The 27337-nt window shown below is 40.1% G+C and overlaps 1 protein-coding gene across 4 annotated transcripts in view; it reads left to right on the top strand.

Annotated features, from left to right (window-relative positions):
- Window positions 1-27337, top strand: part of PPP3CA (protein phosphatase 3 catalytic subunit alpha) — a 269945-nt gene that overhangs the window by 152946 nt on the left and 89662 nt on the right. For all 4 annotated transcript variants that reach the window (XM_056855980.1, XM_056855978.1, XM_056855979.1 and 1 more), the window contains exon 3: window positions 26171-26295. In XM_056855980.1, the coding sequence (XP_056711958.1) occupies window positions 26171-26295 (125 nt within the window). The remainder of the gene's footprint in view (window positions 1-26170; window positions 26296-27337) is intronic.

The following is a 27337-nucleotide window of genomic DNA, read 5'->3' as shown; positions in this document are numbered from 1 at the left end:
GATCCATTCTGCCAGTTGCTTCTTGGAAGTAAATTTTTTTCCCCATGGACAAGCAGGGAGAGATGTAAACAACAATCTGTAGATAAGCACTAGTGTTCCAGTTATAAAAGGAAGTTGATATAATTGGGTGGCTGATGTTCAAACAGGACACCCACTGGGCCAAGATAAGCTGCAACATTTTTTTAAAAAAATAAAGATTTTACAAAATTTGGATTTTGTGTATTGGGATGGGGTAAACAAGAAAGGCTTATTTTCTGTTAAAACTGAAACCAGTAAGGAACTGAGGTATGTGTTATTAACATTTTGTAAATACAGTTGTCCATATATATTTGGACTGGAGTGCAACCACAGGATGAACAGAACTGTCGTTATTTCCATGTATGAACTTGAAACAAGTTTGCCATCTGAATGAAAACAGTACATTGGCCTGTATTTTGCACACACGGTTCTCCCACATTCTATCTAGGCAATATAAACATTGGTCAGACATTTCCAGAAGTTGTGAGTGAGGCTCAAAGACAGTTTAATCCTCATGAGTGATAATGTCCATAGACTGTTTTCTCTTGTCATTTCATGCAAAAGAGCACAGACAGGGAATGGGTCAGAGCTTGCCTCTTGATCATATTCTCCCTGAATAGGAGCCAGTTACTGATGTGTCAGTTCTGGAGCTTTTTCTCCAGTTCCATATATGTGCCGTCCTAAGGCAAGTATCCAGCTTGATGTAGTGGTTAAGAGCGGTGGTTTGGAGTGGTGGACTCTGATCTGGAGAACCAGGTTTGATTAACCTCTCCTCCACATGAGCAGCAGAGGCTGATCTGGTGAACTGGATTTGTTTCCCCACTCCTACATATGAGAAGCCTGCTGGGTGACCTTGGGCTAGTCACACTCTCTCAGCTCCACCGGCCTTACAGGGTGTCTGTTGTGGGGAGGGGAAGGGAAGGTGATTGTAAGCCAGTTTGATTCTTAAGTGGTAGAGAAAGTTGGCTTATAAAAACCAACTCTGCTTCCTTTTCTTCTTCTTCCTCCTCCTCTTCTTCCTCTACTATTTCTTTGGAAGTTCTTTTTCTTATGATAATAGCTTTCCTTGATCTCCATGCCCTTCCCATGCCTAGCCGCAGGACAGAGAGAGATCTTCCCCTTCTTTCTCCTTTCTTTCCTCTTATTTGATGCATGGGATGAATGCTGCTGCTACAGCATCCCAGAAACTCTTGGCAGTGCGGTTTTTCCCAGGCACCCTGATATCCTTAGTATGGGCATCAGGTATCTTTTGGAAAGCTCCCAGCATGGTGGAGTGGTTTGAGTGTCTGACTAGGATCTGGGAGTCCCAGGTTCAAATCTCCACTCTGCCATGGAAGCTTGCTGGGTTAGGGATGTACACCTGCAGAGAAAATCTCTTGAGGATAGTAATCCATATGTTCAGCATGTGCAGGGAGAAAAGTGCAAAAGAGGAAAATCTATCTGTGTCAATATGCAAATAGGGTACAAAACCATTACAAGGCCTTATTTCACAAGTTTTATTTCTGTTCTCACAGAGGCTTACTGCACCATTAATTTACTCCAAATTATTAGCGTGGTCTAACTATGTGGCTTGGCTGCGCAGTCAGATTTCCCCCACGCACCTTGATTACCTCATGTCTGATATCTAGATATTTCCAAGATTCCATTTTTCACTAAGCAATACTCCCAGACAGCCTCTACAATTTATTTCCCCTCCCCTTCCCCAATGCTGAGTAACCCCACCCCCTATGTACTGATTTTTGCCCCCAGAAACGTCAGTTTCCTAACTCTTTTGAATCTCATGTTTATGCAACACTCAGCTATAGTTCAGGAAGGGCATTCTCACCCACACCATCTATTAAGATAAAGGCCCTGCCACCACTGCAGGCAGGTGCCTATTGGAAAACTCACTTGACACATTTTGCTATCTCTGACCTACCCATGGAAGGAAAGTTAAACATTGTTTTCTAAAACTGTAAATGTAATCCAGATGCCTCTAGGGCCAAAAATTTATTTCACCGCAATCTATTCTTGGTATCTTTTCCCCGCTGCACTAAAACAGCTAAGCCAACATCTGAGGGTGAGCTTCATAAAAATAATCTAAGTCCAATTTACATTTTTCTACAGATATTACACTGAGGCCACTTGACTCGAAGTTCTCCTGAAGTAGCTGCCACTAAGACAACATACATTTAAATGTTTATCCCCTAGTCAATATTAATTTTACATTATTACTTTTATGTGCCCTGATCTCATCAGATCTCAGAAGCTAAGCAGGGTCAGCCTCGGTTAGTATTTGGATGGGAGACCACCACGGAAGTCCAAGGTGGGGACACAGATGCAGGCAATGGCAAACCACCTCTGAACGTCTCTTGCCTAGAAAACTTTATGGGATCACCATACATAAACTGCAACTTGACATTAAAAAAAAGTTGTATGTAAAATTATATTAACGACTATGCCTGTTCTGTTCTCTCTTGGTGCTTTGAATTCCCTCTCAGGACACAGACATGATATTACATCCATCTCCCTAGATTATTACTCTTTTTTTTTGCCGTCAAGTCACAGCTGACGTATGGCAACACTGTACAGTTTTCAAGGTAAGAGACGTTTGGATGTTTGGTTTGCCATTGCCTGCCACCGCGTCACGACCCTGGTATTCCTTGGAGGCCTCACATCTAAATACTTGCCAGGGTTGAGGCTGAGAGTGTGTGACTGGCCCAAGGTCACCCAGCAAGTTCCCATGGCACAGTGGGGAGTCGAACCTGGGTTTCCCAGGTCCTAGGCTGACACCTTAACCACTACACCACACTGGCTCTTCCCTAAATAACCCCCTCCCCCCAAATCCCACTTTTCTCCTCGAAAAGCTTTCTGCTGGAAACTCTAACTGAAGTCACCTGTGCAGATGCTTTATAATGCCTTCAACATTTTCCTATCTGTCTCATACTACTTTCCATTCTCTCCATGTGTTATATCTTTCACCAAATACAATGTTTTGATTATAAGCTCATTTGGGAATTGACCTTCATCACATTGCTTATATGACGCTAAAGCACAACGTTCATTGGCGATGTTAAACATTATAATTTATTCCTGCTAACACTAATCATTCATCACAAATGAAGAGACAAGTGTCAATAAGCACTATTTTAATCCTATTTTTACAATTATACTTTGAGGAGCATAACCACATTTCAGTACAGAAGTATATAATCAGAAAATATACTGGCTTGTGTACCAGGAGATCCTGGCTTCCCTAGAGTTGATATATTAATGCTTTTCATGGATGGTTTGCCAGCTGGTGCAGGTGGCATTCTGCCCTGGAGACCAAACACAGCTGCTTTGGGATTTTCCCAAGTTCCACCAGCCAATGATCCAGGGCACCATCTCAGTTTCTAAGCTGCATCATGATATGTGGTCAGACAACTGTCCCCTGTACGTATGGTCTTGTAAGCTAGAAAAAGGCATTACAATACAATCTTCTCCTAGAAAAAACAACTTACATTTCACTCCAAATTGGACCACAACATAAAGAAGTTAAAGCAGGGCTCATCAAATCCCAGGTGCCAGGTAGTCATGGTGCTTAGGAATTTCATCACAGCACCTAGTATTTCCAGCAATTATTTTATTATGACAACAGCTAGGGTTATCCCCATATTTATTTCTATACGTCAATGTTTTTGTCGTATTAGAATCATGAGAACTGAACAGAAATGCAAGAAACTGTTTCGTAATGAGGAAAGGAAACTGGTATACAAGGAACAAAGTTTCAGTTCAGTAGCACCTTAAAAACCAACATAATTTTTCAGACACTATCTGACGAAATGAACTTTGACTTACGAAAGTTTATGTCCTGGAGAATTTTGTTGGTGTTCAAGGTGCTACTAGACTTGGATTTTGTTCTACTACAGACTAATACAGCTACCCACCTGAAATTGATATAAAGGGGCAGCAGGTCAACAAAAACGAGAAGTGATGCAAACAAGTGGAAGTGCAGGAGTATATGTTTAAGATATAAAAGAGAGCCAGCGTGGTGTAGTGGTTAAGAGCGGTGGTTTGGAGCAGTAGACTCTGATCTGGAGAACCGGGTTTGATTCCCCACTCCTCCACATGAGCGGCGGAGGCTAATCTGGTGAACTGGGTTTGTTTCCCCACTCCTACACACGAAGCCAGCTGGGTGACCTTGGGCAAGTCACAGCTCTGTTAGAGCTCTCTCAGCCCCACCCTACCTCACAGGGTGCCTGTTGTGGGGAGGGGAAAGGAAGGTGATTGTAAGCCGGTTTGAGTCTCCCTTAAGTGGTAGAGAAAGTCGGAATATAAAAACCAACTCTTCTTCTAAAACTTACATTACAGCCCAGATGACAATGCTGTCACACTGTTCACAGACCCTAGTTGAGGAATCTGGCTGGTAGGGCTATCAGCCAGTGGCTGCCAATGGGTGGGACTCTGGTGGGGGCAGGGACATGGGGGATGCCATGGGGTAAAACCATGGAATCTCTGCCAATTCCCAGAGAGGCATGATGTCGCTTCCAGGTTTTCCCTGGAAGAGACATCACACTGTCACCTGATAGTGATTTTTCTCTCACTGGCCACAGGAGTGTTGGTAGGAGCCAAGTGGCGGGGCATCCCCAGCTCCCGTCAGGAAAGTGGCCAGCCAGTATTCAAACAGTAATCTAGGCTAGATCGTTGGTCTGATCCAGCATAGCTACTCTGGTTTGCTAAGTTTTGGTTTTACTGATGATGCCTGTTTTTATTGTATTAACATCTAGTTGTGATTTGGATTTAATTTTAATTATTAGTCATGTGGCGAACGAGATTAAGATTAAGGTATGGGGTATAGATGCTTATAACAAGTAAACAGAGCAAAATAAAATCACTGGTTCCCGTTATCATCTGCTCTTGCAATCGTTCCTCTTCCCATATTCTACCATATGCCATTCTTCAAATTCTGGTAGGAAGAGAAAGGTTTCCCCCCGTTTTCACTGCCTGAGATTCTTAGCGGAGATACCAAGGACTGAATTCGTTACATTCTGCATGTAAAGCATTCACTCTGCCAGTGTGCCGCCGTGTCTCCCTAAGGAAAACGTAGCAAGAAAAGAGTTTTTAAATATAATACCCCATGATGGTGTTACTTTTCTCAGTAGGACTTGTTGTTGCCTCATATTCTATCACATTGAGGAAAACCTGTGTGATAATCAATGAATTTGAAAATGAGAGCTCATGGTAGTGAAGATGTTTCATAATTTTAAGAAAATATTTGATCATGTAATTCTGGACTTGGGTGTGTCCTCCCAGCCCCATAATGTGTCTTCCATCATGGCTTCTATGTCAAGTTCTGCTGGGTCTGAGTGTGGGGCTGTGTCACCAAGCAGGGTTGCATTAGTTGGGCAGGTGTCCCAAGATAGAGCCTCAGAATAGAGCAAGGGGGTTTCTCTTAACCCAGTTTACACACTCTGCTCTGCCAATTACCTATTCCCACCTGCTGGGGAATGGGTCTGGCTCTTCCTCCCTGGCACACCTGTTAAATGCTTCCCCAAGGGAGGGGCAACTGAGCTCAGCCAGTCCTCCCTCCCCAACCCAGTCCTGGGGAGTGACAGGCCCCTGGGCCAGTGAATCCTTGCCTTGGGTTGGTGACAGACAACTGCAGTGTGACAGACAACTTCACCAGCCTCGGGGCTTGCTGGTGCAGCACACCTTTGGTAGGGCTTGACATCCCCTGAGGTAAGTGCAGGGGCAGATGGTCAATCCCAGACACTGTAATAAAAGTGCATTATTATGGTTGGGTTTTGAGAAGAGAAGAGAACATGAGAACATGTCTTGAAAGAAAACTGAGCCCACCCTTTTTGTTCATAGAAATGAGGATAAAGGAGAAGCGACAGTAGCCCCTTGCCCTGCGTCAGAGGGCGTAGTATCATTTGGCCCCGTTGCCATGATGGCAGAGTCCGGCCTCTCCTCTGCACTGCCGGGTTCACTGTGCAGCTCTCTGGGTTAATGTGCATTGTTCTGTCAACAAGCTCTGTTTAATGAGATGAGAAGGAATTTATGCAGCTAAGGGAAACAGCTGGTTGACTTGCTTTGTTTGCCTGTATGACTTTACTTTTGGTTTGCTGGGTAGGGCTGGGAAGGATAGCAGGTATCTCCTGTCACAGAGACACTGTACCATTCCAATGTTTGTGTTAAGTGACTCACAGAATCAATGGAAACTAGACATGCTTTTAGTACAACAGACAAATGAGCTGTCAGTGGGGCCAGGAAGGTGCCTGTACAAGCGGAGAGGGAGAGAGATGTCTATGGCTATGATGAGGGCCAAATATATCCAAATATTCTTTTCTTGCTTTTCAAAAAGGCTTTTAAAACCCTTATGGGCTATTGGAAGGAAGCTTGGTTGTTTATAAAACTCTGATGTAATAAGCAGTATTTTGTCACTCATCCAGTGCAGGTGTGTGGTAGAACATGTTGCAAAGTGGTTATAGGACCCTAACCAGTGTTCTCCAGCCAGGCCAGGCAAGAAATGTGCCTTGTTGTTGCACTCTTTGTACATTAATAAGCCGGACAATAAGATGGCGTTTGTATTGGCCAGTTATGTTGCTGCTGTGAAGATTTAATTTGAGAACTGAATGACTGAGTTGGTATATTCTGTTTGGACATTGATTTTGGTTTGTTTTATTGTTGTAACTTTGCTTGCATTTTCTTATTGTAAGCTGCCTCAAGCCGAAGTTAAGAGGTGGAAAACAACTTTTTTAAAATCACTGCCACATATGGGGAAATAACTTGTAGGCTTTTGTGTAATATATAAGGGCTTGTCTATAAAGTCATCTATGTACCAGATTAAATTGGCCCTAAGAGGAATAAGAACATAAGAAAGGCCATGCTGGATCAGACCAAGGTCCATCTAGTCCAGCAGTCTGTTCACACAGTGGCCAACCAGGTGCTTCTAGGAAGCCCACAAACACGATGACTGCAGCAGCATTATCCTTATGTGTTCCACAGCACCTAATGAGGCATGCTCATCTGATCCCGGAGAAATGTATTACATATGTGCCAGCCTTCAATTGTATGATCAGGAAAGGTGCCATGCATTACTAGAATAGAACTCTCTTGTCAAGGAGAGTTGAAGATGATAACATGGATATGAAAATGGTTTTGTCTTTCTTTTTCATGGTAGAGTTCTTTGCAGAAGAATCATATGGCCAAGAGATACTAGAAAGATACTAGAAAGATGCTGAGCGTTCATCCAGCTGTAATATCAAGGCTTAATTTACACAGTAAATATTCTGGATCACCATGATCCCTGGCTAGGCAACAGGCCAGAGTATCTGGCCCAGCAGAATTTAAGCCAAGAGTCTCACAGAGCCAAGCTGCAATCCGTCACAAAAAAGTAAAGATGGTGTCCATGGAAATTTCTCACTTCGTATGATAGCTGCCATCTTAGTGACCAAATGAACAACTGACCAAACGAATGAATGAAATAAAACATCAATTATAAAACACATAAAAGATGACAGTTTAAATCTCAGGACTACCAATAAATAAAAATTTAATTAATCAAATGTGGTCTTGAATAAAACTGTCCTTAGTTGCTTCCTGATGATCAAAAATGAGGGGGCCAGGTGCACCTCCCTGGGGCAATGCCAGCACATGGGGCTTAGTCCCGGAATCATATTCACTAATTGCGCTGGTGTTTTATACCATTTTGTAAAAAAATTATGTTCCTACTCATTAAATTTAATCACTTTAATTTCCTTCTCTATCTTCCTCCATATGTTATTATAATTGACCTCTGATATTCTATTAATATTCTTTTGTAATACTATACCTAAGTATTTAAACTTTTTAGCTCCCATTCCTATATTTGTAATTTTATTTATCTCTTTTTTTCGTCCTTGTTCACATTGACATATATAATTTCTGATTTAGCCATATTGACTCTTAACCCTGAACACCTTTCAAAGTCTTCTAATATAATCTTTATTTCTTTTATCCCTTCTTTAGGGTTTGTCGTAATAACTACAATGTCGTCAGCAAATAAATTAATTTTTATTTCTTCTTCCTTCATCTTATAGCCTTCTATCCTTGCGCTATTTCTTATCCTTTCTGCTTGCTGTTCTATCGCTATGATAAATAAGAGCGGTGAAAGCGGACAGCCCTGACGAACTCCTTTCTGAATCTGAAAAGCTTGCGAGTGATCATTGTTAACCTTCACCACTGCTGTTCCATACCTATATATCTCCTGAATTGCACTTAAATAATTACTTCCTATTCCATACTTGCGCATAACCTGCCACAGGTATTCTTGGGAAAGAGTGTCAAAGGCTTTGAATACATCCAGTTTTAGAAGGCCCAATTTTTTTCGTTGGCCATGTTGCAGGACGTTAGTTATATTTTTAATAGGGTGTGCTATATTCCTATCTTTTACAAATCCATACTGGTCCTCTTTTATTATACTTGGGATAACCCTCTTTAGTGTATTTGCCGATGTTTTTGCGAGTATCTTATAGTCTTGGTTAAGAAGACTTATAGGTCTATATGACCCTACCTCTTCAGGGTCTTTCTGTGGTTTTAAAATCACTATTATTTCTGTTTGTCTCCATGAGTCTGGAGCTTTCTTACCCTTCAAGACTTCATTATACACCGACTGAAGTTCTGGGGCTAGGATTTCTGCCATTTTCTTGTAGAATTCCCCTGTAAACCCATCTAGGCCTGGTGATTTGCCTTTTTTCAATTCTTTAATTATGTCTCTTATCTCTTGCAATGTGATATCCTTTTCCAATTTAACTTTCTCAGTCTCCTTCAATATTAAGTTAATGTCTTCTTCAAAACCTACTGTTTCCCTCTTCTTATATAAATTTTTGAAAAAAGGCACAAACGCCTCTGTAATTTCTTTAGGGTTTTGTGATGTTTGGTTATTAACTTTTATACTTTTTACCCTTTGTTTTTCCTTTCTATTTTTCAGATAGTTAGCCAGTCTTCTTGCTGAGTTTATGCTATTTCTTTGGAATTCGTTCCTCACCATAACTTCCCTTTTCCATATTGTTGCCAAATCTAAAGCCTCTAACTGTTTTTTAAGTTCCGTAATTTGTCTCTGTACACTGGGGTTATATCTGTTCGTTTGTTTACTTTGTAACCTTTCCAATTCCTGGATTTTAAGTTGTCTTTTTGAGTACCACTCTCTTTTTATAATTCTTTTTTTTATGCAATACCCCTTTATCACCGCCTTTGCAGCGTCCCATAAAATATTAGTAGTGACCGACCCTCTGTTTTCCTCAAAATACAGCCTTATCTGCTCTTTCATATATTGTCTATCCTCTTCCTTAACCATTATTAGATTATTGTACCTCCAATGTCTTTTTTTTGTTCTTGGTTTATCGCTATTTCAATACTTATTGGAGCGTGGTCAGATATCCAGATTGGGTGAGTTATAATTCCTTTTATGTTCATGTCGCTACATTTATTTATACATTTATATTGTTTTTATACTACATTTCTTACTATACAATGGTGTTCAATAGTATAATTAATTATACTATTATACCTTTACAGAGGTTTCATACCTGAATAACACAACGTGGGCAATTTCCCACAAAGAATTCAGATAAATATCTAAAAGGAAAGCCAACTTACTGATGAAGCACACGAAACGAGCACCAACCTAGGGTGTCGTTGAGTTGGACTTTACGTTGTTCTATTTTGTGGTGTTCTTGACCGGGAGAACTCCGGTATGACTTTTTGTTTTGAACTTTGATGCTCACAAGCCATACAGAATCCCTGACTTTTGGCTGCAGGAAGGCAGCCACAGCGTGATTTACACCTTGGTTTGACTTTTGGCTGCAAGAAGACAGCCACAGCATGATTTATACCTTGGTTTGTTTTTGAATTTCATTTGGACTCTCTAGTAGTTTACACTTGAGTAACGGACTCTTTAACAGCTTACGCTTGAGTAACTGATTCTGAAATTGAATGGTGTGACTGAACACTTTGTATTATCTTGTTTAAATGTTTATTTTGATTTCAATGTGTATAGTATTACCTAAATAAGGGAAACTTACAACTGGCAATTGGTGAATATAATCTTATGTTTAAAAGCAGAGCCCTCGTGCTGATTTTTTGGTATAATTGTGGTTAATACAGCATAGATCCATTGTTTACATTAAGTACCTGGTTGTTGGCAACCAACCCTATGAACTGAACTCAGGAGTGGATCAGTAACCAGTCTAATTGCTGCAGTATTGGCGTCATATTCTTCCAGTAGTTGGCCCTTACCAGCAGTGTAGAAGTAGCATTGTGCACAGCTGCAGTTGTAACTAACTTAGATGTAACTAAGGCCTGGGTCACTGTGGCTAGATCTAACTGAACCAGGAATGGATGCAGGTGATGCACCAGCAGACGCTGGGCAAAAGCACTCCAAACCACCACAGCCTCCTGGTTTTCTAAGAGGATTCCTTTTGTTACTGACTGGCTGTGTCCATCTTGACACAGATAATCCTCCCCTCCCATGTCATTATGGTTCCTTAAGAGAAAATTCTGTTACATAATCTGTGTCTCTTTGATAGCATTTAATATGTTTCAAGAGATCCTACAGGCATTTAGCAGCAAGAGCAGAAGGGTCCTCCCCCTATCTCTGCTGTCTGCTTATTGTACAGTTGATGCATAACATCTCAGATGATTTTACCATGTGTGCACTGTGAAAAGGTCAAATTACATTATGTGAAGCAGAAGAGAGGCAGAGACATCTTGTCCCTTGCCAGCCATTTACTGTTTATAGCTGTTCTATTAATTGAAAAGGAGAGAAAGGGAAAAAACCCTCTTGCTCTCCAGTAAACAAAAACTCCCAAATCCTCTATCCATTCAGTGCTTGAAAACATTTGGAGCATTCAAGCTGGGGGATTATCATTGTAGCGTAGGGCTTCATAGCAGCATGTCTGAAATGAGCCAATCTAGTTGCCTTGAAGCCTTGCTTCATGCTCTGTTTGTAGTTGTAAAACTGCTGTTTGTTACTTTGTCTTTTTGTGCTTCCTATATTTATTCGCCTGTGATGACTTTGTTGGTTCAGGTTGCTGTTCCTGCCTTTCTCCTTGTGTGTATAGGCTAAATAAGATAAAACTTTACTTTTTTTAGTGCTCTTTTTAATTAACTGGCTCAGCTAATATTGCTCAGGATAAGGTACTAGGAGTGCATTTCCATATGCATATGAGCCACACAGAGAAATCGCTAATATATCATGGGATTGCAGTCTAAAGTGGTGATTTGCATGTGCAGATTTGCCCCCATGCGGGGAGGGGGTAAAGGACAGAATATTCACACTACCGAGTATAATCCCAAGCATAGCATTTTCCATCAGCCAGTTTACACGTTCAACTGCCATGAAAGATGTTGATGAGAAAGAAACTGGTGTGTGTGTGTGTGTGTGTGTGTGTGTGAGTGTGTGTGAACTTGCTTCTAATACAAAATTGTATTTGAATGGGTGGGGAGAAAAGTATAAGCCTTTTTTAATGTCAAGGGGAAATACACTTCCTAATTTTGCTCTGAAAAAAAATAGCCAGCTATTTGAAGACAATTCACATTCTCAAGGTAGTAAGACAGAGTGGCCAGGGCCTGTTAATCAGTGCACATCGTATCAGGCATTTGCAATTCCAGTCCAATCCAATTACTGTTCCTTCGACCATTGTCATGAACAGGAGCACACAGATAAAACAAACCAGACAGATGGCTCTTTAAATATGCTGCACTATAACCACCACCAAATATTTGCCCACCTGTACAGTAATTCAGCTTTCTGCATTTCGTAATAACCAAGAAATTTTCTCATCTGGGGAATCAAAGCCAGCTCCAAGTAATGGGAAAATTAAGTTTGATCTTAAATCTGAAAATACAGGATAGTCTAATACAATATGATCAATGGAGTCTATTCGATCTGAACCGAAGGTACCTAATCTATCAGAGAATGGTATACCTTAGTATCTTCCCATTAAAACTTCAGATGGGAACACATTCAACTGTGCTAGGTATTGTCAACAGAAGAAAATATTTTGGCATTTTAATCAGAGGGGGAACACATCATATCAGGCATAGATTGAGCTTTATATGTAATATCTGGGAGAGTTAACATTTAAAGCATGGACTATATCTCTTACAACTTGAAGACATTTTTTCTTAAAATAGGTAAATGTTTTTAGTACCATAACCCTGACCTCCATAGTCCGGGCTAGCCTGCTTGATCTTGTCAGATGTTGGAAGCTAAGCAGGGTGGCCCTGGTTAGTACTTGGATGGGAGACCACCAAGGAAGTCCAGGGTCACTATGCAGATGCAATGGCAAACCACCTCCGAATGTGTCTTGCCTTGAAAACCACTTCAGGGGTTGCCATAAGTCAGCTGTGACTAGATGGATTAAAAAAAATCATAGTACTATGTAGTCACAACCAACTCATGGCGACCCCATGAAGTTCCACCTCGTGGGATTTTCAAAGCAGAGGATGAGCATAGGCCTTCCTCTGTATAGCAACCCTAATCTTGGTAGCCATCCAAGTACTGACCCAGCTTAACTTCCAAAGTCTGACGATATCAGGCTAGTCTGGGCTATTAGGGTTGCTACAGACATGTTTACTAGATCCTTAATTCAACTTAAGTAGTATCACCAAGGGTCAAGTACTATAGCTTAAGGAATACAACTGGCCCCTGGACGTCCAGTTGTCCATCACCAGCAGAGTCTGGTGTGGATAAGAGGACAAGAAATGGGGATGAAGAGAACAGATGAAGTAGTATTCATCAGAGAAGTCTTGGATTTTTAGTTGTATATACCAAGTGACTGTGTGAGAGAGATTTGATTTGATGCAGGTAAATGTTTTAGAACATTCCTAACCAATTAGATCACTAATCTTGGAAAGAGTCAGTGCCTTGCAGAAAGGCAGGTCAAGTTCAGCATTTCCCAGCCTTTAAGACTAGCCAGTTGTTAGAAGCCTCTGCCTCTAGACCCAAAGGTTGATGATTCTAGTACCTAGAGCAGCATATGATGCCTAACTTACTTTGCTTTTTGTCCATAGCTGGCCAGCCAGTCTTGCGTTTGCTGAAATCCCCTTGACTGTGTTATGGTGTTCACGTCTTTGTAGTATCTTTTTCCCCATATAGCAGAAGTAATATATGTGTCGTAACACATCTGGACAGGAAAGTCACCCATATCTGCTGCCCCTTCCTTCCAAAAGTATCACCCTTAGGTGGTCTTTTAGGTTTGCCTAATGGTAATGGTTACCTAGCTACTGTAAATTGCCCTTTTCTCCATCTTTGAGATGTACAAAGGCCATAAGCAACCTTCATAAATGCCATGCAGATCTCTTGTACCTTTGGAGATACATATAGACATTGAGAGTGTATTACCACTGGATAAAACAAAACAAATGTTTTATTTTATGGATTGTTGCAGTCTTGTTTTCTGTTTGTAGTCTGTGTTTTCGATCTATCAGTGGAAGGAAAATTCTACTTGAACTAAAGAAACTGGCATGCACAGAAGAAAATTGGGCTATTCATCTTTTTTTTTCTTTGCCTGTGTGATAAATGGAGCACTCAGCATACAATTGAATACAGTAAGAACCCCCCACATGAGAATAGTAGAAACAGTCAGGGCTCTACTACACCATTTAGGAATACCAAGTATGTTAGGAGAGTGGAGGATCCACAGTTGGGGAATGCCCATCTGTTCTCTGTGCAGAGATTCTTGTGATTCCATTACTGATAAATAAAGGATCACATGTGAGTAGCGAGAATCACCACTTCATTATCGAGTGGGAGAACTTTCAATAGGAAAGATCTGATGAACTTTTTCATTCTGTCAATTTATGGATTTGTTGTATTAAGAAATGATTTTCCTATGAGATTTGTTTTTCATTATCTAGCCTCCCTTGTGGAGGAGGAGGAGAAACTTGCGGGATAGATTAAGTTACGTGTTTACAAGAGTCAGAATATTCCCCTTAAAGAAAAATAGCAATAGCATAAAGGCTGCTGGAGGTTGAATGTTGAGTTCTGATTTCAATCATGATTATAGTATCCCTTCCTGCACACACCAGTGGTTGTGTCCTGTCCTATTTTGATATGGCTGCTGGCAATGTGGGGAAGTCCTATACTTGTTCCCACACCCTCTGCAATCAAAACGCTGTCATCTCCCATCACTCAGTGCAATGTAAACAAGGTGTTGTTTGGTGATTTGGGAGAAGGGTGCAAACAGTCTCTGTAAATAGCCCAGCATAGTGCAAACTAAACAACACCACTGGCACGAAGCAGTCAAGCACATGGAGGGCTATTCTCCATTCAAGAGTAAAGCATTCTTGTGTCCCTCTGATTTCAGTTGCTGACTTCCACCAACATAATTTGAACATCTTTGCTTAACTTTCTCTGAGTTACGCTTGAAGGAGAGGGCCATTTTACAGCATAAACACGTGTATGTTGACTCAAAAGAAAGTCCCATTGTGTCAGTAGGGTCTAGGTAAGAAATCCCAGGATTGTGGGCTTAAAATCCTCAACAATTCAATTTGTAAGTAACTGGTGTAATGGTTAAGAGCAGTGGTTTGGAGTGGTGGACTCTGATCTGGAGAACAGGGTTTGATTCCCCACTCCTCCACATGAGCGGCGGAGGCTAATCTGGTGAACTGGATTTGTTTCCCTACTCCTCCACACGAAGCCAGCTGGGTGACTTTGGGCTAGTCACAGCTCTGTTAGAGCTCTCTTAGCCCCACCTACCTCACAGGGTATCTGTTGTGGGAAGGGGAAGGGAAGGTGATTGTAAGCTGGTTTGAGTCTCCCTTAAGTGGTAGAGAAAGTCGGTATATAAAAACCAACTCTTCTTCTTCTTCTTTTTCTCCTCCTCCTCCTCCTTCCTTTTCTGCTAGTAAGGATGTCCTTTTTAAAGAGCTGATGTTTTCCAGTACTTATCTCTGTTCTGCAGCCTACATTTTGGCTACACAAAAAAACTTTTTAAAAATCCTCCAGTTGATTAAAACAGAATAATAACACCTAAGCCCTTTAAACTTTAGTGGTATTAAAAAAAATCAGAAAATGAATGAGCAGTGGGAATGTCATAAAAATCAATTGAATACTGCAAAAGGAAAAGTTCTGCCATCTTTCTAAAAATCATGAATAGCTATGGTATGGTGTGTTGCCCTGTAGATAGCATTCCACAGATTGGGTCATCGCTGCTGGAAAAGACCTGGTTTAAGTAATCACTAGTCTCTTTCTGATGACTGGAGGATAGAGGAAGATTCTGAAGTGTATGAGTGAACTCAAGATTCTGTTGAATTTACAAGTGCCAGGAAGTATACACTTGAACATATTTGAAGGAACTGAAGTATATCTTTTGAGAATGTTGTACTGTTCTATGGCTGTAGTTGTATAAGGCATGGTAACAAACCTTTAGAGAAATGGATTCCAAAGTCTGAACTCATCTGATAATAAAGTGGCTTGATCACTGGTAACCTGCCCCCCCCTTTTTTTTTTACTGCTTCAGTAATGGAAGAACCATAGAGTGCAATATAGCAGCCACATTTCAGATTGTTCAGGATAGATTTAGGGAAAGGGTTTCTGCCATCTCTAGTGTATTGATGCATAGATTGTGCCCATTGGCTATGTATTCACATGCAGATGGCATTCCCGGGACATAAAATGACAAAGAATATTTACAGTGTATTGAAATAAATCAAGGTAAGAACCTGGAAAGTTCCTCACATGAGAAGTGAGAAACCTTACTGTTCTTGCGGTTTCCTGTTGCCCCAATTCACTTTTTTAAATCTTGGGATATTTCTAAAAAAAAAATAGTCTTCTGAGGATTCCTGCTGATCTCGTTAGTTTTTTTAATGCATTCATTTCACTGACTTTTGGGGGAAAATAAAAGCTCCTAATCCTTATGTCGGCTTCCTGCCAGAGAGACCCCATGTAGGATTCCTTGATCAAGTCTTTGGCAGGTGAATTAATCTTTCTATGATCCATCCATCTGTAAAACAGAAATGTTGCAGATAATGTTTCTCTTAAAACAGTTCTGGCACTATAAGGGATCAATTAAAAGAGACAAGATTATTCAGAAGAATGCAGCATTGGTGTTTTAATTGGGGGAAAACTATTAGGGTTGCATGTTCTTAGTCTTCCTTTTTGTCCACTGCTTGCTCTTTACAGGAAGATTCAAATACTTAAATGTCCTTCTAGTTATTAGACAGCATCTTCGTATTCTATGAAGCATATCTAAGCAGGCTGGGCTAATGTTATTTTTAGCAAATCTCTCTCTAGCAGCGAAGTGTTGCACAAAAAGATGCAGCAAGACTTTTTTTAAAACAACAAGATGTTACTTGTGAAATTTTAGTTTTGACAGCACATGAGCTCCTCAGCTGCATATAGATGTATTTATAACTTATTCATCCTGGGAAACATACTGTATCCGCATTGTTTGTTTACCATTTTTGGTGCATTCTTTACATTAGAGATGTGCTACTTCATTCTTGTAGTCAAATGTATGTAAGTTGCACCTTGGGAATTCAGCAGTTCCTTTCCTTGAAACGTATGAAGGAGCTATTAACTAGCCTTGCTTGTAATTCATGTTCCAGGGGTCGGGATTGTTTGCAAGAAAGAAATTTTATTTTTGCTGGTTATGTTCTTATTTTCAAACACCAGCTTTAAGAAGACACTAGTAAGAACAACTAAATTGACCTGGTTGGTAGATTCAGATTTATTATTAATACAGCATAAGCCAGTAAAACACACGTGTCATTTATACAAAAGATAAAAAAATTATAGCAGTTCAACCAAAATGTTCCTAATTAAAATTTCAAAATAATTTATAATAGACTAAAATTGACCAAATTATGATTTAATCTAATTGCAATTGCCCAACATTAAGGGTTGTACTTTATATGCTATTGCACAAAATTTGGCTACCTGTTTGCCATCTGGCCATTCCCTTCCCAGAGGAGACTCTTAATTCTCCCTTCATCTGAGCTCACTGTGATTTTGCTGAGCAGGGGGAATGATTAGCTTACAACGAGCTTCCTCGTAGAAGGAGCACCTGAGTAAAACATGCTCTATAGGCTCCAATTCCCTCGACTTACAAGGGCTCTGGTTGGTAGGATGTTTTTTTTTTGGGGGGGGGGTGTTCAGTCTGGACATCAGTGTGTGATATCACTCAAATCTAGAATATCTAGACATGTATACTAGTGAAGGCTAAGGAGGACACTTGGCCTGACTCCGTCTCTGAACTGCAGGGCCAGCAGAAGCTTGTGACATAATAGCTAAAACAGTGTCCTCTGTGAGTTAAATGAAGCAGAGCTATCCTCTAAAAGCCCTTGGGCTCTGCTTTGCAACTTTCGAGATAAAATATTTAATAAGTGTCTGTGGGCGGCAAAGCAAGCTTTCATCTCAAAATCCAATATATAATATTGCATCCATTTGCAGCCATTCAAAAAAAAAAAAACAGATCATGAAAGGATAACTGCATTCAGATACTTTCTTACTGTGGGGAGCAGGAAAGTGCCTTTCTCTTGAGAAGCAATTCTCTTTCAAAAAGTTGTACCATGTATGTATTTTGATCATATTAACTGAGAGGTAAGCTGGTAAAATAGATTTAATGACTTTATTAACGTAATTTCTGTACAGCAGACAAATAACAATCTTGGTAATAGGAGCTACGGAAATTGCTTTTGATGAAATAAATTAGAATCTTAAGAATTTATTTGTAGTGGATTCTAAAGACTTACCCTAATTAAGTACTTTGATACAGGAGCTGGCAAATGGCTTCCCTTTTGCTCAGGAAGAGATAAGTTTATTGACAATTTATATCAATGTTTGGAGTCCCATAGTGGATTGCAAACTAATTCTATATCTCTTAAACATAGTTTCTTTACTAATGGATTATATTGTGGAATAAATAGCAATTTCACCAATGAGAAAAATGCATAAACGTATACATGATTTTCTTGCATAATGGATTTAATGTAATAAGATCAAATGAATTGCAAGGTGGGTGGAGGAAGCAAACATAAGTGGAGTTAGTTTGAATGATCTTGTGAAGAAATGAAGTCAAGGAGTAGAAGTTGATGGCATAGGTGAAACAAATTATGAATTTGTAATAACGTTTGTAATTTAATGTAAAAGAAAAACAATTGGGAAACAGTTTGTAATAGAAAAATTAACTCTTAAAACTAATAGAAAATTTAACTCTAATATAGAAAATATAAGAGAAAAGCTAGATTAGAATAAATTGAATTGCTAGATTGCTTGTATTTGTGAAGGTTTTACCATTGTTTAATAAGGAACCATTGCAGTAGTGGAAAGGACAGTTGTTCGATTTTATGTAGCTTGGGGGGTGGTCCAAGAGTGTTAACATCTGATATGGAAAGACAGATGAAAGTCACTGCATCCTGTCTTGATGATGAATAGAAAAAAAGAACAAGTGACGTGGTGGGGAAGAAGTAGAGCAAGAGTAGGTGTCAGGAAGGACGGAAGGCAAGAACAGCTGAAGAGGGTAAGAAACAGGGACTGTCAGGGAAGAATAAGATTTTCCTTTCCACAAGAATTCTTGCAGGACCCCTCTTCTGTATTGTTGCAGGGATAGTTACAGCCCCTTGTAACTGTAAAGAAAAGAAAAACTATTGGTCAAGATGTAGAACAATCTGTAATAGCATTGGCAATCAAAACTGTAGTCTAGATCAAGTTCGTAAACTTTTTCCACTCGTGACCTCTTTTGGCTCAGAAATTTTTACGCTACCCCAGGTAGATAGGTATATAAAACAGGTGTACAAATCAAAATTTTACTGATAATAAATCATAAAGAAATTTATTTTAAAATTTAAAAAAATATTCACAACCCCCACATTCAGTTATGTGACCCCATATGGGGTCGCGACCCACAGTTTAAGAAGCTTTGGTCTAGATGACAAGAATCCATTTTGGTGTTTTCACTTTTGCACTAGTTCATCACTGAAAGTTTGGAAGAAGTGGGGAGAAATGTGACTGCAGAGAACTTGTTTTTCAAGTGATCAGTACTTGTTTATATTCAAAATGGATACATCAGTAGTTATAAAATCATTTACATCCAAATGGATGTACTCGCAAATGAATAAACTTTGGTGAGTTAATGAGGTTATTTGTTGCTACAGTAGAAACAACTTGACTCCTATGTGGAGCTTGAAAAGATCATGCTTCCTCACTGTCATATCATAAAAGGAAAACTATTTTTGACCACCCTGTAGTAATATAGGATGGTTTCGTTGTAGATTTTTTTTAAAAAATCTAAAATTAAAATGTGAGCTTAGAACCCTTTGTACCCCCACAATGCTATTGATCAAAAAAGTTGGGGGCAGAATGCAGGGAAAGCATGAACTAGTGGCATTTATTTATTTATGTTGTTTATTGTCCACCTTTCTTTCTGTGACTCAAGGCAGATTACATAATGTAAGTCAGTAGAATCAATAGGATGGTGAGACATCAGACAACAGTGTAATACTAGGACTTCAGAAATCTAAAACAGCATAAGTATTAAACATGGCATGCTAAACAATGCAAGAAATAGTATTACATAAATTGAAATATAAGGCTGTGAGAGCAAGATAAAAAGACAGAGCTACAGATAATACTCATTGGTAGTCTAGTCCATAGTTTCATTCTCCATATTGAAATGTCTTCCTGAATCATTCTGTTATAATACAGCCCTGTTCCTTTATAAAAATGCCCTCCTGATCAGTTCTGTGTTACGTAGTTTGTGGAAAGTCAAAAGTGTGGGATCCTTTCTGACCTCCTCAAGCAGGCCATTCCATATGGTAGGGGTAGGGTTGCCAGGTCCTCCCTGTCCACTGGTGGGAGGTTTTTGGGGTTGGGCAGCCATGCGTGACGTGCTTACATCACTGCCGGGTTTATTTCTGAAAGTGCCGCATTGTGAAAGGACGCTTTACCACTCAAACCCCGTTTGGGGGGTCGCGTGCGGTGGCATACACGCTCCCCTCCGAGCAGCCTGCTGGATTGGTGCGCAAATGCCCACTGGTTCCAGCAACCTGGCAACCCTTGGTGGGGGGCAGTACAGAGAATATTGTTTGTGATGGACAGTTTAAATTCCATTTTACAGGAGCCTCAGCCAGTCACTTTCAAACAGTGGACTGGAATTTTGGAAGGGGTGGTGGTGGCAGTTTAACTGACAGAGTAGAGGGTTATTGGATTTTGATGGAGGAAGGGTTAGGAGATCTGCTGGTTAGGCAGGGAGTCCATTAGAGACTTCAAGTATTTTGAAGATAGGTAGGATTTGGCTGCTATTTTTATCAAAAACAGTTAAAAGCCTTTCTGTTCCATACTGTGAGTCTGAATCAGTCACCAAGAAACGTGCTCTGTAACTCTTACTCATGCCCCTACTCTTCAGTAATTTTGGGACTGAGAGGGTTGGATTAAAGAAAACCATATTGGGTTGGATTAAAGCCACACATATAACGTTGCCAGCCTCCAGCTGGAGATCTCCCACTATTACAACTGATCTCCAGGTGACAGAGATCAGTTCCCCTGGAGAAAATGGCCGCTTTGACCATTTGACTTTATGGCATTGAAGCCCCTCCCTTCTCCGAACCCTGCTCTCCACAGGCTTCCCCTCCCACCCCCAAATCTCTATGTATTTCCCAACCCGGACCTGGCAACCCTACAAACATACCTCTAAAATAAACCTGTTCCTTAGTTGTTTTCATCAAGTCTTCTGAGTGGTTCCTTCAAGCCTATAATCCCCTTATAATAGGCTTAGTGAATGCCAGGTGGCCCCCTGATTCCAAGCATTGCCCTTATTGAGGACTAGAAAACTGCATGGCCCTAAAAGCCTCAATTATAAAAATAAAAAATACAGAGGAAACTAACAAAAGAAGCTTGTGGGCTGTGAAATGTACGTCTTTCTAGGTTTGGAGATGGGGTGTCATCACATGGCTTTGATCAACAGTTGTTGACTGTGAATTAAAAATGGGATTGTGGCTTCGGGTGGTGATCTTTGTCCTGTAATTTCTCTAAAAGGTCATCTGTAGTGACTTTGATAGATGGAGAAATCACGGGAAGAAATTCTAACAAATTCTGATTTAGAATTTCAGTGCCATAGAGTTAGGGGTGCCAACTGCCAGGTAGTTCAGAAAATCAAGTTAAGTTAATCCGGACTGCGTTTCGACTTGATTACTTCCACCGTCTTTTTAAAGAAAATTCATGAATGAAATTTTTGGACTAGTTAATCAATTCTAGACGACTACATTGAAGACTCCTTGAGAGCTACGTATTTGTTAATTGTATTGTGTTGTTTACTTGTTTCTCTTTCACTTTGTTCACTTTCACGTAAGTTTCGTCTTGCTTAATAGAATATTGGTACTTATTCTTTTTGATTTTCTGAACCCCTATTAGTACCAAGTGCCCCTTTTTTCCAGTACAACTGCCAGGTAGTAGCAGGAGATCTCCTGCTAATTCAGCTGATCTCCAGCCGAAAGAGATCAGATCACCTGGAGAAAAATGGCCGCTTTGGCAATTGAACTCTATGGCATTGAAGTCCCTCCCCTCCCCAAACCCTGCCCTCTTCAGGCTCCGCCCCCAAAATCTCCCACCAGTTGAGAAGAGGGACCTGGCAACCCTACATAGAGTGCAATTGCCAAAGCAGCCATTTTCTCCATTTTCTCCAGGTGAACTGATCTCTATCGGCTTGAGATCAAGTTGTAATAGCAGGAGATCTCCAGCTAGTACCTGGAGGTTGACAACCCTATTCCACAGATAGGGGAAGCCATCTTGTACAGCAGACTGATACAGCTACCCAGCAACCTCTAGTTTCTCTGCCTCTTTTTGGGTGGCTTGACTGACTGCATCCCAAACATTTTTGTGGGGACTCCGTTTCTACATAATAGGCTGCCAAGTGAGGTGAAGGCTGGATGTATCTTATTCTCTTTTAGGATATCACGTAAGGCAGTATTGTTTTTGAGAGCCTTCCATTAATCATGGATCTGTTGCAGACTGTGCTGTTTTATTGGGTCTCTGGATAGAGTTATAAATTTTAATAATATTGATTGATCAGTGGATGTATTATTTTTATTGTTATGCATGTTGCATTAAAACTGTCTTGAGGGAAAGTCCTTTACAAGTGCTTTGAATAAGTAAATAAACACATGCACTATATATGTGTTTTCATTCACACAAACTATGTTACATTTAGAGAAAATTATATTAAACAACTTTGTAGCATTTTCAGTATTCAAAGCATTTCACATATATTATCTCAGTAAAACGGGTCCTATAAGCTAAGCTTGTATTACTATTCCTATAGTGGCTTGCCTGAGATCCCGTACTGCGTTTGTGGGTGAGAAAAAAATTTAAACTAGAGATCTCCCACATCAGTCTCCTAGCCAATAAGATAAACAGCCAAAAATGTCTTCTGACCTTGAGGGAATAAGAAAGAGAACAAAACATTTGAGATGGAAGTATATGGTCAGATGCTCAGTCTGGTTGCTAGGCATAGATGAATAAAAAAATAGAGGGTAAATTACTCATATCAGTAGTAGCATTGGTCTCCCATAACAACCCATGTGAGTAAGGGCTCCAGGAAAAGCCCTGTTGCTTTGATTTCTGGTAACTGTCAAGCAGGGATATCCTAATGATTAGGGGTGGGAGACAGGAGGTTAATTTGCAGTTTTTCTTTAGATAGCACGTCAAGATAATGTGACACCGTGCTGTGAAAAGAGACAATGAAATATGAGTAATGTTTGTATTGTGTAATGCAGTAAATTTTAGTGTAACCTCATTAACAGTACTTGTGCTACACAGTAATTTTCTTTCTCTATGAATAAGTGGCTTTTCCCTCTAAGTCCTAATTTTGATGTTTATCACTTGGTAACTCATTGTCTTTGTAAATAAAGGAGTATAAAACCTGATAGGAATTAATTATTGACTTGGCTGTAGGAGCATGTTCAACACTCCTGCCAAAAAAAAGAAACGTGTCCTCTGCCCAGCAGATTGTAGTAAACTGTAAAATATAGGATACCTATTTTGTAAGTATCACATTCACAAAACAGTAAGAGGAGAAAGGAATAATCATGAAGTCTCCAGATCATCCAGGCACAATACAATATAAATAGCTGGGATGTATCTGAATGTCTTAGCAGAGGGCACAGCATCCATCTTTTTTGTTTCTAGACCCAATGAAAACCAGAGCTGCGTGTGTGTGCAGCAGCAGCACAATGCTGTTTGCACAATATTGATTTGACCTACTATGTTTGTTTACCTTTGTCCACATGGCAGAATCATTGTATACACATGTCCTCTTGGGTGCTTTGGGAACTGAAGCGTGATAAAAAAGCAGGATGTAGGAGTTCGTTTGGGAAAAGGGAATATGATGAACTCAGTATCTCATTACAAGGTTGCTCTATTAATTTCTTCTACGAATGCAGTTTTTCTGCATGTTCTTAAGTAAGGAAAAGCTGTTGTTGGTTTGTTTTTTTAACAAAAACTGGTATAATTTTTGGCTTTTGTACTCACATTTAGTGCAAGAGTTATACTTATGCAGCTAAGTAGGTGTCAGGCCTCAGCAAGTCGATGCGTTCCAGGCAATAACTTTCCTCCAGACGATACAGCGAGTAAAAGTTTATTTCAGAAGAACAGCGATTTCAGCAGGTCAAAAGACTTAAGGCTAGCATACAGGTATGGGAAATATTGAAACATATATAGGGTGGGTACAATGGGGTTGATTGGATTATTGGAAACAAAGACACAATACCGAAGCAAACTACCGGTAAAGACTTGAGCAAAAGTATTCAGAGTAAAATGCATGCGTTAAGTGGCTGATCTTCCCGGGCTCCCAGTATTGTTTTGCGGGACCCGGTATCAGATCAGCCATTACCGGGGTGGGTCTCCATTGAGCTGCAGATCTTGGGCAGGACACCAGGTGCAAACGGGGAGGGACGGAGTTCAAAAGGACCCCATTTTGTCCGTGGGGGAAACCATCTTATTTCTATCCAGGGCCGGCGGAGAGCCTATCTGACAGTAGGCTGTGCCCATATATTTGAGGTGTATTTGCACTTATATTTCCTGGATTAATTCTGCTTTTGTAATTCAGTTTCTGCATTATCATGTCTTAGACAGTTCGTTGTTTGTGTTGCTTTCTAATTTTCTAATACCAGTCCTGTGGCATTGTTTTTTGGATGTCTAACGCAGTGTGATTGCATAGTTTTTATTGTGTAGTCCTCTTTTAGTCTCAGTGAGAAAGGCAGGCTATATATAAAGTAAACAAATACCTTTGTTATAATATGTGCAAATGTATGATTAGATGTAGGAAGTTTAAACACATGGTCTTTGGAGGCTATATAAGTGTAATTTCAAGTTTGTGCACAAAGATGTGAAGCCCCTTCCATAAGAAACTGTATGTGTGTGTTCCCAAGGTAGGGTTGCCAGGTCCCTCTTCGCTTCAGTGGGAGATTTTGGGAGCGGAGCCTGAGGAGGGCAGGGTTTGGGGAGGGGCTTCAATGTCATAGAGTCAAATTGCCAAAGCGGCCATTTTCTCCAGGTGAAGTGATCTCCATCGGCTGGAGATCAGTTGTAATAGCAGGAGATGTCCAGCTATTACCTGGAGGTTGGCAACCCTATCCCAAGGACTTCCCCCTGCCCCAAAAAAGAAAACCCTTGCATGAAACACTTTTATTTTCTTTTTTGGATTTGTGAAATGTTTATTTAAGACAAAGTTTTGCTCTCTCAAAAATGTATATTATTTTTATGTAGGACAATCTACAGCTTTTGATAATAACTGTTCATTATATGTACACACAATTTTCTAAGGATTTACTGTTCAAATGTGACTCATTTACTAAGCATCTACTGTTTAAATGTGACTAATTTTATCCACATTTAGAATGTTCTGACATATATGATACACTGTTGAAGAATTAAGTGTTTTCAATCTTACACAGTTTAGCTCTTTAAATATGCATCTATTGAGACTGTATGCAGTTTCTGTTCAAATAAGATACTTAGTTTATGGCAAAGTAGTACTTTCTGCTTTCAGCCTCTCAGATGGCAAAAAGTAGAATAGACAAGGTAAGATAGGGTCAGGGTGCAGCGGTTTACAGGGCTTTCTCTCTCTGTTAAATATTAGGTATATTTGTAATTTTGCTGTTTTCTATGGTTTCAACATTGCACATCTATTTGGCAACGGCCGGCGCAACGAAGTAAATCTGTCCATTGAATTTACATTTCATTCTACTTCTCCTGTAGGTTCCTGGCCTATTTTGCCTGAATTTCATCTACATTTGTTTAGTTTACCAGTTGCCTCTCCATTTAAAAATATGGTGTTCTTTTGTTATTGCTATTTCAGCAAGTAAAGGCGGTTGGTAGCCTCTGTGCCATCTCTGTACCATCTCTGTACTATCCCTGTTAGGCAGGATCAAAGTCATTCTTCTAAATAATGCCCCCTCACTAATTAACACCATTTTCCCCTGAGAGATTCAGAATCAGGAACCTTCACCAATATCTTTCTAGATTCAACACCAAACTGAAGACTTTGCAGTGACAAATCATTGCAAAATTACAGATGTGAATACGCCACCATATTCCTCTGATCAGTTTCCTCCCAACTCTTTCCTCCCGGCAGCTTTATTGTTGAGCATAAAATGGCTTGTGGCTGTTTCAGTGAAATTGCCTGAGGCTGCCAGATAATCATTTCTAATGTAATTGGTATAATGGAGACATTGTTGGCATAATGTACACACTTTTGTCCTATCATCTCTACTTGAGCAGGTTTGGAAAGTTTTAGAAGCAGAACAAAACTTAGAAAATCTGTTTGACCTGAAATCTTTGTGGGATAGGAAAATAAACATGCACGCAAAGGGGAACAATGGCTGTTGTCTCAAAAGCTTCTGTTTGTCTCCAGCCTAACTGTACATCAGTGATCTAATACATAAGTTGATCATCCCAACTAGTGGCAAAACTGATTAAACACTCCAAGGTTTAAGGCCTTACCATGAGATCTTGGGAAGCTGTCACTAGTGAGACACTTCTGGGTTAGATGGCTCATTGGCCCTACCTTATTAGAAGGCTGTTCTTTGTATAAGAAACTATATTATGGAGTCCAAAGGTAAATGTAAATATTAGTAGGCAACTACGTAATAAGTATAGCTGTTTGTATAATGGATGTAACAAATGGCTTCTTTCACCCATTCTCTCTTTCAGTTTGTGGGGACATTCATGGACAATTCTTTGATTTGATGAAGCTCTTTGAAGTGGGAGGTTCTCCTGCCAACACACGGTACCTTTTTCTAGGCGACTATGTTGACAGAGGTTACTTCAGTATTGAAGTAAGTTTGTATATGGAATTAATTTGCAGTGAGCATTATTTGTCTTTAGCATGTATGATTTTAGTAAATGTATGACAGTGGTTTCGAGAGCCAGCATGGTATAGTGGTTAAGGTATCATCAGACTAGGACCTGAGAAACCCAGGTTCAAATCCCCACTTGCACCATGGAAGCTTGCTGGGTGACCTTGGGACAGTCACACACTCTCAGCCCTGACCCTGGCTAGTATTTGGAAGGGAGACCTCCAAGGAATACCAGAGTTGTGACATGGAGGCAGGCAATGGCAAACCACCTCCGAACGTCCCTTGCCTTGAAAACCCTAGGGTTCACCATAAGGCAGCGGTGACTTGACAGCAAAGGGGAAAAAATGACCTCCATACTCCAGAGCTGAAGAAGCCTTCACGGTGAGTGAGTAACCAAGGCTCATTCCATAATGAATTATGCAGTACAGGAATAATCAAATGGGACAATTTAGGTGAAAGTGGGTTTCTTCCTTCCTGTGCCATTTTTTCTAAACCTCATATTCGTAACATCATTAAATGATTAAAATGCTACATTCGTTAAATTCCAAGCCTCTTTAGGCAATTGTTCCCCAGAATCGGGCTGCAGTTAGCCATGGTCCAAACGGCCTAACTAATCATAATCCAAAATGTGTTTTTTTGTGTGTGTGTATGTTCAGCTTGCTTTGAATATTAATATCCCTGAGGAGTCTAGGTTAAAGAAAAGATCCACTCTTTTTAATGTCTTGGGGAGAAGGCAAATTCCAGAAGAAGAGCCATTTTAGTTTCTTTACAGCAAAACCAGTGAAGTCCTATGGCACATTAGATTAGCACATTCATTGCTGCTTAATCTTCTACGGCCCTCATTTCGTTAGATGCAAGAATCAGATGTGAGGACAATGACTATGATAGTTAATGTACTGTCAGGGTACTGGGCGAAAGAACTGTTCTGCAAGGTGAAATTAAAATATAAACCTTTACAGAAAACAGAAATGTCACAAATATGCCTGGAGGCACTGCAAAGCAGTACTGATTGAGGGGCTTT

This window comes from Euleptes europaea, chromosome 9 (genome assembly GCF_029931775.1).
Source record: "Euleptes europaea isolate rEulEur1 chromosome 9, rEulEur1.hap1, whole genome shotgun sequence".
Lineage (NCBI taxonomy): Eukaryota > Metazoa > Chordata > Lepidosauria > Squamata > Sphaerodactylidae > Euleptes > Euleptes europaea.
The sequence above is the reverse complement of the archived record's forward strand: the minus strand, read 5'-3'. Positions and strand labels throughout refer to the sequence as shown.